General features: G+C 39.0%; 1 protein-coding gene across 5 annotated transcripts in view; it reads left to right on the top strand.

The window, feature by feature from the left end:
- Positions 1 to 12,757, top strand: part of gabra3 (gamma-aminobutyric acid type A receptor subunit alpha3) — a 137,330-nt gene extending 124,573 nt beyond the window's left edge. For 3 of the 5 annotated variants that reach the window (XM_030154004.1, XM_030154005.1, XM_030154006.1), the window contains 2 exons: positions 6,340 to 6,378; positions 6,522 to 12,757. In XM_030154004.1, coding sequence (XP_030009864.1) covers positions 6,340 to 6,378; positions 6,522 to 6,842 — 360 coding nt within the window. In that variant the 3' untranslated portion in view covers positions 6,843 to 12,757. The remainder of the gene's footprint in view (positions 1 to 6,339; positions 6,379 to 6,521) is intronic. The other 2 variants (XM_030154007.1, XM_030154008.1) reach the window with 1 other exon arrangement.
- The last annotated feature ends 1,596 nt before the right edge of the window (positions 12,758 to 14,353 follow it).

Raw genomic sequence — 14,353 nt, 5'->3', positions numbered from 1 at the left:
AACTCAAGTTTTGAAATGAAGAGAGAGCGTTCCTTCCTTAAAGCAGACTGGAGTACTCTATAAAGACTATAAAGAGAGCTTTTATTTATTCATTAACAGCCAAATGGAGCAGGGACAGTGAGGCGGAACAGTACAAGCAGAAACAGAGGTAGACTCCCAGAGACACTGGCCCTGATTTATGATGGCAGTATATGTTCAAATCTCATCTCGGGGCGTAGGTGTGGAGGCGTGTTTTCTTCTAAAAACATCGACACTCTGATTAAAGAAGTGTCCATAAATTATTGAAAACCTCTCACCTCACTCTGACTTATGTAGAACTATGCTCAGTCACGTTGTCTCTTAAATATCTGGCATCTGTGCTATTTGTGCGTTGTTTATCATAGGACGTAAAAATGGAAATGAGTACTGAGCATTTTAGCACAGAGTACATGTTTTTAGCTCAACTCCAAATTAGGGCGGTGTTTTTGTTTTGACGGAACTGCCAAATGTGGATTTTGGGGTCTAAACAAGTCTCTGGTCCCTCAAACTGAAGCTATGATGAAGTCACATAAATAAAACCTGATAAGTTCTTGTGAAAGTCTCAGCGCTTAAATTTGCCATGATTTCTATGATGTTTTATGACAAATCACATCAAATGAAACAGATTACAGGGATGAGATGGCATCTAAGGAGACACAGAAACTCAATAAGGATCACTAAATCTGTTGGTCTGGTATGTAGCTGTAGCTTATGTTTTAAAGAGGACCAGTTATTCCTGTAATGAAATAAAGACACAGTTTTCCCATTTGTTTGTGGGTTCATGGAAAACAGCATCTGGAGTTGACAACCCTCTGACGGAACTAACATGCTCTCTACAAAACACGTTTTTTCCGTGAAAAATGTATTTTAATATGGATGTACTAATTTATATTTAATCATTTTATCTAATGCGTTGAGAACATTTTCATCTGCAAATGCTCTTGATACAAATCCAACGCAAGTGTTGGAAAATATGGTGAAGAACAGCTTCACATTTGACTAACTGTGCAATTTACAGGACCACCTATGGGTTCTCCAAAGTCACACTGATTACTGACAGCTGGAAAGCACACCATATAGCATTCACATTTCAGCTGCTTAAAACTAAGCCATACAGGCAAGAAAATGAGTTATACCTTGATTACTTTTGTGCACAGTGAATGAGCCTTAATTTATTTTCTTTCATTTAACCACACAGAAGTCTAATGGGAATCACCCTTTAATCAGACAAGATCTGACTTGGATAATAAATGCAACACAAGCAATATAAGACATGCAAAAGAGAACTATTAATCCTGCAAACACTGGTAGAACTTTTCCTTGTGGTGAATTCTGATAGATTAAACAGATTTAAAGGGCTCTGGGTTTGGTATTATGAAAAAGTAGAAAAATCATATTTTTCCTTCATAACCTTTTAAACTCCAGTCATTTTTATGTGAAAGGTGGTTCAGTGACGGCTACTGTTACTTTGCTGCCGACAAATAAAAACAGTGGAACACTTCTATCAGCCAGATACACAACATAAGGAGAAACGTATTCCTTTCAGTGCGACAGACCATGCCACAAATCTATTTTCTGCTACTAATGTACAAACAGCTTGACACAATCAGTACAGCCATTCCAGTTTTTTTTTTTTTTTTTTCTATAGTTTGACATTTGGTCCTCTGAGTGATTGGCAGAAATGCATACTGGTGCCACAAAACTTTTCAGTCGGTGGGGATAATTTGCAGAGATACACAGCACCACAGTGAAGGGATTTTTTTTTTCCTTTTTCCTTTTTTCTTTTCCTTTTGATGCCTCGTCTTAATGGCAACAGCCTGGGCTGCGTTCTCGGGGGCTGTGCTGAGCATGCAGTTGTCATGATAGATAAAAAAGAATGGGGTCACAGGGGGAGACGTGGCATTCCCATCATACTCCCCGCCAGAGTGAGCTACTGGAAAGCAAAGGGATCAGACTATACCTGCAGCATCTTTTTCTTTAATATATTAAAAATGAAAAAGGACCATATAAGAAAGAAATCTATAAGGAGAATAGACATTCATAGTCATTTCACGGCAGTTTCTAGTAAATCCTTTTGCAAGTGCCATCCAGAGTCGTCAGAGACAGGGTTTCAGCCGCCAGTCTGACCGAAACCAAACGATGACTTCAGCGCCCCCAGGCTCTGTCTTTTTTAGGTCTAAAGTGGTGAGCAGCAGAAAAGTCAACGTGCACTCATCTACTTTGGTGGTTATGGAGCGACTGAGCCATTTTTTTTCCTTTTTGGTCACGTAACATTGTGTTTGACAAGTGATCTACCTAATTAGCTCTCCCCTCTCCAACTGAAGGTGTGCTTATTACAGAAATTAGCCAGTGGGGAGTTTGGTTGGAATGAAAGCCTGTGCATTCTGGCACTACGTGACACATGATTTGATACTACTGTGTTCGATATTATGTGCTGGTTTCAGCAGCAGCAGCCCTCGCTCATTGTGCAGGGGGCATTTGCGCTGGAGCCAACAAGAAAACGTCAGGGTTTCAGATGTATAATCTTATGTACCCACACACCTGCAGCACAAACAACTGCATGTACCGAGACTTTTTTTCTTTTTTTTTTGCACAGTGGTGAAAATGGTAGACGCATAAAGGCAGGGCTATCATTTGTCTGAACGATGTTTCATAACTTCAGTTTTATTTGAACAGCAAAGTTTCTACAGACAGAAAAGAACAGAGCTGTTATTTCTAAGGGCGTCACACCTTATTATTTTCCTGATGAGAAATTTTCCAACCCTTTGTTTTATAAACCAGGGTTGTTACACACAATCACTGTCCTAATGGAAAGGTTCATCTGGCTGCTGTTACCAAAAATAAGCTTTATAATTAGGAGATATGATATGGTCTTATCTGACAAATCATCTTAAACCGTGTTTTTATCAGAGTATTACCACCATCATAGCTGCATGCAGTGATTCACCAGTTCAGTTACCGTATCTGACTTTTATTTTTTTCTCCTACTTCTGAAAAACAGCTTTGTCATTAGTGTGCTGTTTTTGCCATGAGCTATGTGTGAGGAAACAAAGGAGATAAACACAGGAGCAAGTCAGAGAGTAGCTGAAGATTTTAGATTACAAAGCTTGTTTAATTAACACTGTCTGAAGGGTAACCTGTCACACAACCTGCCGTGATGAGATCACAGTACACACTACCCTTTATAGCTACAAGATTTCCCTAAAGGTGCGTGGTTCAACAAAAGAACAAAAAAAAAACAAAAAAAAACAAAAAAAAAAAAAACACAAAGACACAAGCAGAGATTGACTGTGTGCTCATACAGCTACACGTGCACTCACTTGAGGCTATTAAATATGCCAACACCTCATCGTCAGGCTCGGACAGGGACAGACTGTCACAAGGTTCGGTCACACACACACACACACACACACACATTCACACGACACAGGCTCTAAACAGTAGGACAAAGCCATACACATATACCCTCAGGATGGTTAATCACACTCATAACAAAATTCTGATGCAACAATGTGCAGAAGTTCCAAAGACAAGGTCAATAGATGCATTGTAATCAGCCGTATTTGTGCCTCTAGCTAGCCAAATGACTTTGAATATTGCACAGGAATCTTTGGCTGGAAGTAAATTATGTGCTGTGTCGCATCATAAAAACATGCACACAGCCCCACACCACATGCAGTTTCCTTAATAATTACACTTTACAAATGACTGCAAAGGACAGGCTGGCTAAATAGCACCAGGAAATAACTTTCAGCAGCTCGTTTGTCAGGTTAGTGGCCAAAGAGCATCACTTATGCATGGGACTGAAGAGTTTAGGTTGCTATAATTAAGGTCACATGAAACATTATCATAGTCATTCGCTGTTCCTGCTGACATAAGCCATTGGTGTGACAGAGAAGGCTTGTGATGGTGTGAGATGCGGAGGAATCGATATCCTGGGAAAGTATCTGGTTATCCGAGGGCTATCAGTATGACTCTCACTACACTGATTGACTGGAGATAGACCCCTTCAGGCAGGCTGAGGCTCCTTATTCCTCTGTTTAATAATAATTCTAATAATAATCATATAAAAAAGAGCTTTGTTAGCTCACCCCAAGCTTGGTGTTTTTGCAGAAAAGCATGAATGATCATCTTCCTCCTGGTAACCTCCTGTCTTAGGGTGAAATTATCATTTTTCCTCATCTCTTATGGAGGCTTTGTCACCTTAAAGCTTAAAGAACAGCTTACTAACATCATTGTGTTGCCTGCTTCTAACAATATCTACTACAGATTACATGTGTTTTATGTATAAGAAACACTGGTTTTATTTGAAACAAAAACCACATGTAGCAGTGGAAACAAAGTACATGTATTCAAGTACTATATTCAGGTATAAATTTGAGGTACTTGCTTTTACTTGAGTACTGAGATTTCCATTTTAGGATGCTTAATACTCCCTTTCTTGTATTTTCAGATAAAGATTGAAACACAATGCATTGTTAAAGATCAAACCAGTGGTTTCCAGCGTTTTTGTCTTCTCACATCTTATTTCCTGTGTATTCACCTCACATTTCAGTGGTCTGAGTCAGTAACAGCTCCAATTCTCTTCTTCTCACATGATTTAATTTCAATAAATATTCAAGACATCCAATGTCTCACTAAAAATCAAGGATTAAAGAATAAAGTCAAATAACTTTTCTCATTACTCATTTGGTAAGTTCTCAGCTTCATCTGGTGTCATCTGGATTCTAAAACTGGACATAAAGTAGCTCCAGCAGCTTTAACAATACATGCACTGTGGCATCGCTTCGATAAGCGAAGGAAATGTCACATTTATTTCTGTCATGTTTTGGACACATAACATTGCTGAACCTAGACCTGACCAACTGAACCAACCCTAGATCATAACACTGCCCCCACAGGCTTGTACTGTGGGCACTAGGCATGATGGGTAATCACTTCATTGCCATCACTCTGGAACAGGGTCAATCTGGACTCATCAGACCACGTGACCTTTTTCCATTGAAACAGTCCAGTCTTTATGTTCTCTAGCAAACTGATTAAGAGATTATGAAACGAAAAGCTACTCACTGCATCAGTTAAAGAACTTGTTGCAACTGATGCTGAAACTGGCTAGACTTTGTACATCAGCCGGAGCAACCAATTTGGTACTGTTTCTTTTTTTTTCTTAAAAAAAAAACAAACAAAAACAAAAACAAACTTCGACCACATTTTATTATTCATACTCCTGAACTTCATGTGCATCTACTTAATTAGGATTTTTCAAGCTCAAGTTGCAATGGAGTGTTTTTACTGAATGCTGCTTTACTTAAGTAAAGGATCTGATCACATGCACTGTCACCTCTTTTTTGTGATATTTTGTGTGAGTGCATGTAAGTGTTAAGGATGTCAACCACACTAAACATTTGGTGATGAGCTGTGTGCGATAAGAAATCCACTATGAAGCATTTGGAGGAGGAGAATAGAGGACATTAGTTATGCTAATTAAAAAGATGGAGCGAACGGAAAAGGAAGGAAAATTAAATGAAGCTGAAAAAGTAGAGCAAAAATTAAAGCTGGGCTCAGAACAAAAGTGAAACAGGGAGCAGTGAAAGTGAAACACTCTGTAACATGACACACAGCATTTTAGTTTTGCTGAAGATCTTAAAGTGGCCACAGAGGGGATAAATGGTGTGGAGAAAATTACCCCAATACAGGCTACGTGCCACACAGGAAACTAAAACTCTTCTTGGTGATCAATCTTGGTGCCCTACTTGTTCTCTCACATACACCGTGTGCACTGCCCTGCACAGTTTTAGGGTGACAGGTTCCCCTGGTGAAGCAAGTTTAGCTGAGTCTACTAATTTAGCAAATATGACTGTCTGCCAGTATGATTTCAATATGAAAGACAGTATAATTATTTCCCCCTAGTAGTAAGGGGAAGGCAGCTTCTCCAGCCAGTTTTATCACACCCAGCCTTTGTTTTGTTTCATCAATCGCACGCTGTGTGTCTAAATAGCCTGGCTGCTCTCAGTGATACAGTTTGTCAGACATGTTTGCAGGCAGTGTTGTTTTGCTTGGTTTCTAATCCTGCTCTGTTCTGCTACTGCTACTGTTAGCGGTATCAGATGCCAATCCAGCCTGGTTCTGCAAAATATACTTGCTTCTATTTCCACAAATTTTACTTTTGTCATGAGTTTTTGTCATGACCGTTTTTCTGCAGTCCATATTTGTATGATGCAGACTTGAATTGACAGTGTAAAATGTTCAGAATAGAGTATGTAACTTGGGTAATTTTAATATAATTGGTAAACTTTTTTTCTTTTCTACTTTTCTTTTCAGGAACCGTTTCAGGCTAACATGGCCAGGATTAAAGATATGGTTAGGCTTTTGTTTTGTTCTTGTGTGTGTCGTGTCTCGTGGTGTTGCTTCTATTTCCTCTTTATGAGTTCAAATGGAAGTATTGTTGAGTCTGGTGCTTCTCTCCTGACACCTTTTTACTGTACTGCGTTGTTTCTTTCCAGAGAAGAGAATCTGCCACTTTGTCCAAAAAGGCAAACAACACCTTCAACATTGTGGGAACGACCTACGCAATCAACGTAGCTAAAGACCAAGGTTTGACAACCATTTCCAAGAGCGGCACCGGAGCATCGTCCAAACATCACTATCTTCATAAAATGGATGATCCTTACACAGAGGCCAAGAAGTCCTACAACCGTGTCAGCAAAGTGGACAAGATTTCACGCATCATTTTCCCAGTTCTCTTTTTCATCTTCAACTTAGGCTACTGGGCCACATACGTCAACAGAAAGCCCGCCATCATGAAAGCAAACAACCTAAACTGAATTTGACCAAATGCTAGTCTAGATCTGGTTTGGTTTGGAGGGTAGACGAGTTTTGCAGGAGGCCAAGTCCATTACATCTTATTGTGTGGAAATGTGTGTGTATGTATGTATGTATGTATGTTTGAGTGTGTATGTGTGTGAGAGTGTGTTTGATATGTCTTTTTTCTTAAGAGTTTGATATTTTGCACGTCCGTGTAGATGGAAGGCAAATTTTAACATACAGTAGATTCACATGTAGTTGTGGACCTCGAAGGGAGCACATTCTCACATCAGACTGTGTTTGTGTAGCATTTCTTTTCACCCCACCCCCATCCCCCTACCCCAACCCCACTACCACCGCCCTTAGCTCTGGCCCTGTCCCCTGTTGTGAGTAACCAAGTGTTCCTTTGCTGTATCTTGATTGCTTGCTGTTTCGTAGAGTAGTTAAATTGTGTTTTCACTATGTTTTGACATGTTTGCACTTTGTTTATAAGTTTGAGCAAGCATGCATTCAGAGTTTTCATTGTAGCTCATTACCAGTGATAAGGTGTTGACGCATCCACCGAGTTAACAACATGCATGCACGTACGCACACAAAAAACACACGTCGACGCAGCAGAAAATGCCAACAGAGCCATCCATTTGTTGGTCACGTTACTGTGCACTGATAGCCAGGGGCAGCCTGTATGGTTCCATAGGAACATTATTAATAATCGTCAGTGTCTGGCCTTCAGCTTGCGCTGAATCTCGACAGACCAAACGCAGTATCATCTGGAATTGCTTTCACATCCCATGGGCCTGCCTGTACATTTTCTAGTTCGCTGGCTCTTATTGTTTTAACAGGCTGAGTATGTTCAATGACAGAGAAGCCATGTGCCTTGGTGAATACACACATTAGAATGAATGGCTTTGACACACTCACACTTGCATTTTTACAGTACACATATGCACAAAGGTCGGTGTGTAAATTACATGCAAACATATACTGGTGTCCACAGGCTCTACAACAGTATGTGGCATGGGCACCAAGAGTAAAATTGCCCATTAGTGTGGAAGGTTAACAGACCTCTGCCTGTGAAAAGATGAAGCGATGAGATTAAAGGGTCCAGCATAGTCATGAACAATTAACATGTGCGTTTATGTTTTGGCTCATGGTATCTCTGAAATGAGCAAACATAACAAACTACCACCGTTACCTCAGACTAAAGTCAAATAATGAATTGCAAGAAATTTGTTTTCCGTGGAAATGCAAACAGCAGCAACATCAGATGTTTTATATATTAAGTGTTTTTTCTTCATGCATATTTTAGTTAGGCACCCTGGTGTCTTTACTGCTTTGTTTTCACTGTATCTGCAGCTGGTATTGGTTGTTTTACTATTTATTGCATTTCTGCCTTGCTATTCATGTTGTACTTTTACCATTTTATACTTGATTGTGTAAAGTATTTTGATGTTTATTGTCTACATATAATGTATTGTTTTTTTGTGTTTTGAAGTAGACTGCAAAAGCCAATAAGCCCATCGTTCCACATGTCTTATCAAATACTGGAGACGTTCCATCGCTGGAGACTACACGCAGAATCTCACTGTCAAACAGAAGAGTCAAATTTGTCCTTTAGTCAAATTGGGCATTTTCTAATATGTGATGGTTTAAATGAATGAATGTCTCCAGCTGTGGCCGCTGTCTCCGGTCTCTGTTTTGTTGAGTGACATCTGTGTTTTTCTTGTGTTATGTTTTGTGTGTTGACTTCAGTATGCGTTTACACGTTTTATGATTATGAAGCAATTTGTGTTGCTTTTTTTGACGGATGCAGTCAGACATATTTTGCATCAGTTTAAGTGTAGACTCTTTGAAGACCAGTGTATGTTTTCGACCCTCAACATGCCATCGATCTCTTCAACTGTATGTTCCATGGTAAGCATAGACGAATGAATGGACTGTGCTGTGGCCTCTCTAATGGTGTATTAATAACCAGACCATGTACAATGTATCAGTCATAGGTTAATGCATGACAATCTGTACACATGTATGTCTGCAACCTCCAATAGTGGTGTTTGTCACACTGAAATAGGGCTTAGTATCAATGTTTCTGTAGATCACCCCTGTTATTCACCAAGTACTCGATCTTAACGTCAGCAACATCTGCATAAACACACCTAAACTCCAATGATTTGTGCATATTGATGTGATGCTACTAATTTAGGGCTGGCACAAAGATCTGAAAGTGTTTTACCCTCTTTTGGCTGTGCACAGACTTTTTTACCAAAGGTTTTGTCCAGTGTATTAACACAAACACTGAGCTGATTCTACATCCATATCCTGGTTTCAAACATTCACATACAGTGAATTTTCATGGGAAATTAGTGTGCAAAGAATTTTAGAGATTTATGCCACAAGTTATGATTAATAGCGCAATTATTGTTCTCTGTTTTAATTAATGATCCTACAAAGCCTGAAAGGAAACCAATCTAATGACCAGTGTATCACTCGCTTAACTTTGGTTTCAATGTGTTGGACATCTCAGTTAATTATACATTATAAGGAAAAAGCTGAACTATCCAGAGACTTACTACACAATAGAACAGCGGGATTGTAGCCTGGTAAATCACATATCTGACTTATAAATGCTAAAATGACATTTAACCAGGGCACTGTGAACGCTGCATGAGAATTTTTCATTATCCTCCAAAATGTAAGAGTAAAATAATACTTTGATGTGAGCACTTGATGTAATCTCTTTGGTAGACTTGTTTTTATCATTTTGTATCAAAGTGAATCATAATACATAATACATAATAAAAGTCTGCTGAAGGTATCAAAAGCTGCTGAAAGCAGAATGAGTTCTTTACTTTCACATCAGTGGGAAAGTATCTAACATGGTTTACCCAGAGGTTCATCTAGGCTCAAGAAGATCCCGCTGACTTTACCTAATATTCAAACTATATAATTGTATGATTTGTACATTCTACAACATAGTCGATCAGATGACAACTTCAATACATTGCCTAAATGATTTAAACTTTTTTTGCAGAGCACAATATGCAGGTTTGCCTTTTTAATGAACATATCTTGTGCGTCTGTGGATAGCAAGACGAGGGGGAAAAACACTTTCAGAGCCACACAACCATCACCTCTGCACACTGCAATGGAAATACAGTGGAGTCTGTGGCGTCAAAACTGCTCAGACTGACAACTGAACAGTCATAAAAACAAGCAAAGTCATGCAAAAAAGAATAATGCAGATTCAGAACTTGCAAAGGAGAATGGACATGGAACAGTCCCAAGGATTTTCCATGCACAGTTGGCATACTGGAGTAGGTTAGAAGCCATTATAACAGTTTAATTTCTAAGAAGTTTAGATGAACACGACTTCACTGTATTTTACAAATTACCCTGGTTATGTTGGTGTTATTCATCGAGTCATTTTCTCCTCATGGGGCCAGAGTTAGCTTCAGCAGAAACATGTCATCCTATAAGATACAGTATATTGAGAGTATATTACTATAAGTATATTTATGCTATTTAGTACAGCATTAAATATTATATGTTTTTTACGACATAACCTCTACAGCATCGATGCAAATCTCTTGATGGGTAGAAAGCCGTAGACAAATAGATAAAATGAACAAATTATTAAACTAAATGGCAAAAACTGCTCAGAATAGTGTAACTAAGTTGTGAATTTGTAGATATTGTGAAATCAATTCCGATAGTTTTTGTGAATATTGATATGTCACGTCATTTATTTTTACATCAGATAAGTACTGCTGTCTTACATTAAGCTCTGTAACACTTTGTGTTATGGTATTTTTAAACGTAAAGTAGAGATAATATACATCAAGCTATTTACAAGATCAGTACATTGTGCACTATTCAAACCTAACTGTGAATTAGCAGCTGTCTGCAAGCAGAGTTGTACACACTGTTTTCTCTCTCCAGCAATTTCACTGCATGTCCATACGCATTGAGAGATCAAAGACTTCCACAAACACAGCTCCGGGAACATTGTGGACTTTGTGTTTTTGTTGGGAAGTTGCTCTCTACATGCTCAGTGACTGGACTTTGTACGTTGCCCTCTCTCGTTTGTGTGCTTACTGTATGAGATGTAGCAAATGGAAATGGGGATTAAAAGGACGTTGTATTTGTCTTGGAGTTATAAGGCCCTTCTTGGTCACATTTAAGCCTCAAAAGTTTAATTATTCAGTCCGGCGGAATCATCTGACGGTGGTCTTTTTGAGGCTCATTTATATGCTATTTCTTCTGTTTTAGCTTTTGTTCTCTGCACTGTGCATGCAAGTCATTTTCTTTATGGCGTATACACTATTTTTTGTGCACTCATAGTGAAACAAAACTGGTGCCATAGCTAAAACACAACATCTTTCTTAAAATGTACACTATGTCAGAAGCTCATCATTTATGTAACTAATAGGTTTCAGTGCTATTCAACAGTTTATTCTGCCCATCAGTAAAGTCATTGCCAAAACAGGTGTCACATTACACCACAAGTCTTCAGTTTTCCTCTGGTAGAAACATAGTGTAAATCTGAAGTAATGCATTGACAAAGAGAGAACCTTGTCATTACTGTGGAAGCTGACATGTTAACATGCTTTATGGCTGCACAGGTGAACTCCAGCCTGAGGGTGCTGCAAAAATTCAGCCATTTCTGATCCAATAAATGATTTACAGTCATGAGAAAAATCTTAAAAACACTCTCTAACACTGCCAAGAAAACCCTTGAAGCTGTGGTTTTATGTAAAAGTATCACAGTCTAAACTTACAAATTACAAACTGGATGAAAGCAGGCTGAAAACAGAAGCAGAAGACATAAAATCTGCACATTACAGAAGGCTGTAAGGCTGCACAGTTGTCTACTGACTCCAAAGGTTACTGTTGCTGTCTGGCTCCAGTCCAATCCCAACTGCCCTGTAGGTGCCTTCGACTGCACAGGAACGCTATTATGTTTAAAGCTAAAACACCCCATTTTTCTCAGCACACCGGGGGAAAATGAGCTCTCTAAAAAGCCCCCACATGGACGCATAAGGTTGTTTGCTTGCTTGTGCTTGCTATGATAAATGAAACAATCTATTATAAATTTAGTGGCTATTGTTCATACTTTTTCTAGGATAGTATACAGCGCTTTGTGTTTGTGTGCTGCACCAGTGCTGTGCTTATTTCCCTGATCTGAAACATAGAAAAGACATTTGAAAAGTTAATAAACGTGAAAATAAGATCTGTAGAGTCATAAATAGCCATTGTGAAAGCCGTCTTCTGGGACAATAGGTCTATAGAGGCAATTTAATAAGATTGAGAGAGTATACCTGCTACAATCTACAGCGAAAATCATGTAATTGAAGCAATACCAGGAACACACATGATATTAAAGGTAAAGACTAATATGGGAAGCACCACCAAAGGAGCAAGTATGTAAATTTATACAAAAAAAGTGCATACAGGATGCAGAGGATGTAATTCACCAAAGTTACACAAAAAGGGTTAATGGTTAAGCACCTACTTAAAATGATGATGCACACTTTTGTTTTACTTCAAATGCCAAGTTAGAGCCATTGTAAAACCTGGTGACCTCAGTGATTACAGTAAGCCAATAGATGCAAAGACAAAACATGCAAACAGGGCTAATGCGCATCTCTATGTGACCCGAATTTAGCTCTGTGACCCCCCCCCCCATTGATTGAAAGCCAGGACGCTGTGTGAGAGGAGAATGCTGATGTCTTATCTCCACCGTCTCTCTTCTTGTGAAGGTATGAGGGAAAATCCTGTCAGACATAAAAGATGTTCCCCCTTTGTTTTTAACCTCTGTTCAAAGTGTCCACCTTTCTTTTATTACGGGTTATTTGTGGGGCTACTGATAAATTGTTTCCATCCTTTTATCCAGGAGTTGCTGTTCTTTACAGTGAATAAAGATAAAGTGCTTTCATGTGTCTGTTAGTGTGATTGAGTGTTTGGTCAAATACACTGTAGGTTTCAGTTAATAGAAAAACATCACAGTAGATTCTGCGGTCCACAGACGTCTGCGTAATAGACTGGTCGACCAAAAACCACTCAGGGGAGCCTTCAATCTCAAAGACATGCAGTTGTGCACAGAGGACGACACCATTACCGTTATGATACTGCAGCCAGCTGCTGAGCACTTCTAATGCAGTTAAAGGTGGAGAAACACTTCTTCACATTCCAGTAACTTGTGGAGGGGACTGTCATGAATACAGAATACAGGACCCCAAGTTTGCGTGTCGAACCCAGCTGTAGCAGTCCTGACAAGTGCCAGGTACATTCCAGAACAGACTGACAGGTGACCGTATAAACCACAGCTCATATTTCCATTAGAAAAGGTCAACGCAGGATTATGTCTAATCTATTAGATTAGGAGGACATGTGGCCATGGTGGGAATATATATCAAACAGCAACCTAAGACGAATAATGTCTGAACCCATCGATCTACAGGCAGAAACTTTGACATCATTTAGGGAGTAGATAATGATCATAAATAATAAATCCTTTGGTAAGACAAGTAGCAGCAGGTGACAGTCTGTACTTCACATGAATATAAACTCATACCAGACTGCAAAAGGGAGTTCAGCTGTTCTTTGGAATTATAATGTGACAATGTGACAATCAAATCTAAAATGTAGCAGGTTTGTTAAATGTGAACATGACAATATGCAAATGGTATATTTGTTCATGTGCCTTCATCACACTTCTTTACAAGAAATATACGTACATAAGTGAAGACATGCAGGTAGGTATTCTGTATGTTATTGTATGAAACTAATGCTGCATGGTTGTGGGAAAAAGGAGATTGTGAGTATTTTGGGCAAGACTGTGAATAGAATCTACACAGTTACTTAAGAAATCACACAAAATATTAACTTGTAAAGGTCAAAACAAATTCAATTTACCATAATGACTCAGGAGGTAGAGCGGGTCATCCAATAACCGAAGGGTTGGTGGTTCGAATCCCTCTCTGTCCCAGTCATGTGCCGTTGTGTCCTTGGGCAAGACACTTCACCCTTCTTGCCTCCAGTGCCACTCACACTGGTGTATGAATGTGTGTGAATGTTTGGTGGTGGTTGGGGGGGCCGTTTGGTGTGAACTGGCAGCCACACTTCTGTCAGGCTGCCCCAGGGCAGCTGTGGATACATATGTAGTTCACCACCACCAGAGTGAGAATGTGTGAGCAAATGAATAATGGATTAATAATGTAAAGTGCTTTGGGTGCCTTGAAAAGCACTGTAGAAAACTAATCCATTATTATCGTTATTATTATTATTGAAAAATATACAAGTTTCGACCTTCATTTTGTATCACATTTTTAATTTCCATTTCTGTAATTGGATCGCCTTATGTTCCACTAAATGTACAAAAATATGTAAAAATACTTCAGTTTTAAGTCAAATAACTAATAATGTAATAAAAACTACATCATCTAAGCCCTTCTAAAGGAAAAAAATGTCTTATAAACATGTACATTAATCTAACCAGTGGGTGCATCATATGTATGTGATAATGATATAT

The sequence above is a fragment of the Sphaeramia orbicularis genome, chromosome 14 (genome assembly GCF_902148855.1).
Source record: "Sphaeramia orbicularis chromosome 14, fSphaOr1.1, whole genome shotgun sequence".
Taxonomy (NCBI): Eukaryota; Metazoa; Chordata; class Actinopteri; order Kurtiformes; family Apogonidae; genus Sphaeramia; species Sphaeramia orbicularis.
Note: the sequence above shows the minus strand (reverse complement) of the source record. Positions and strands in the feature narration are given on the sequence as shown.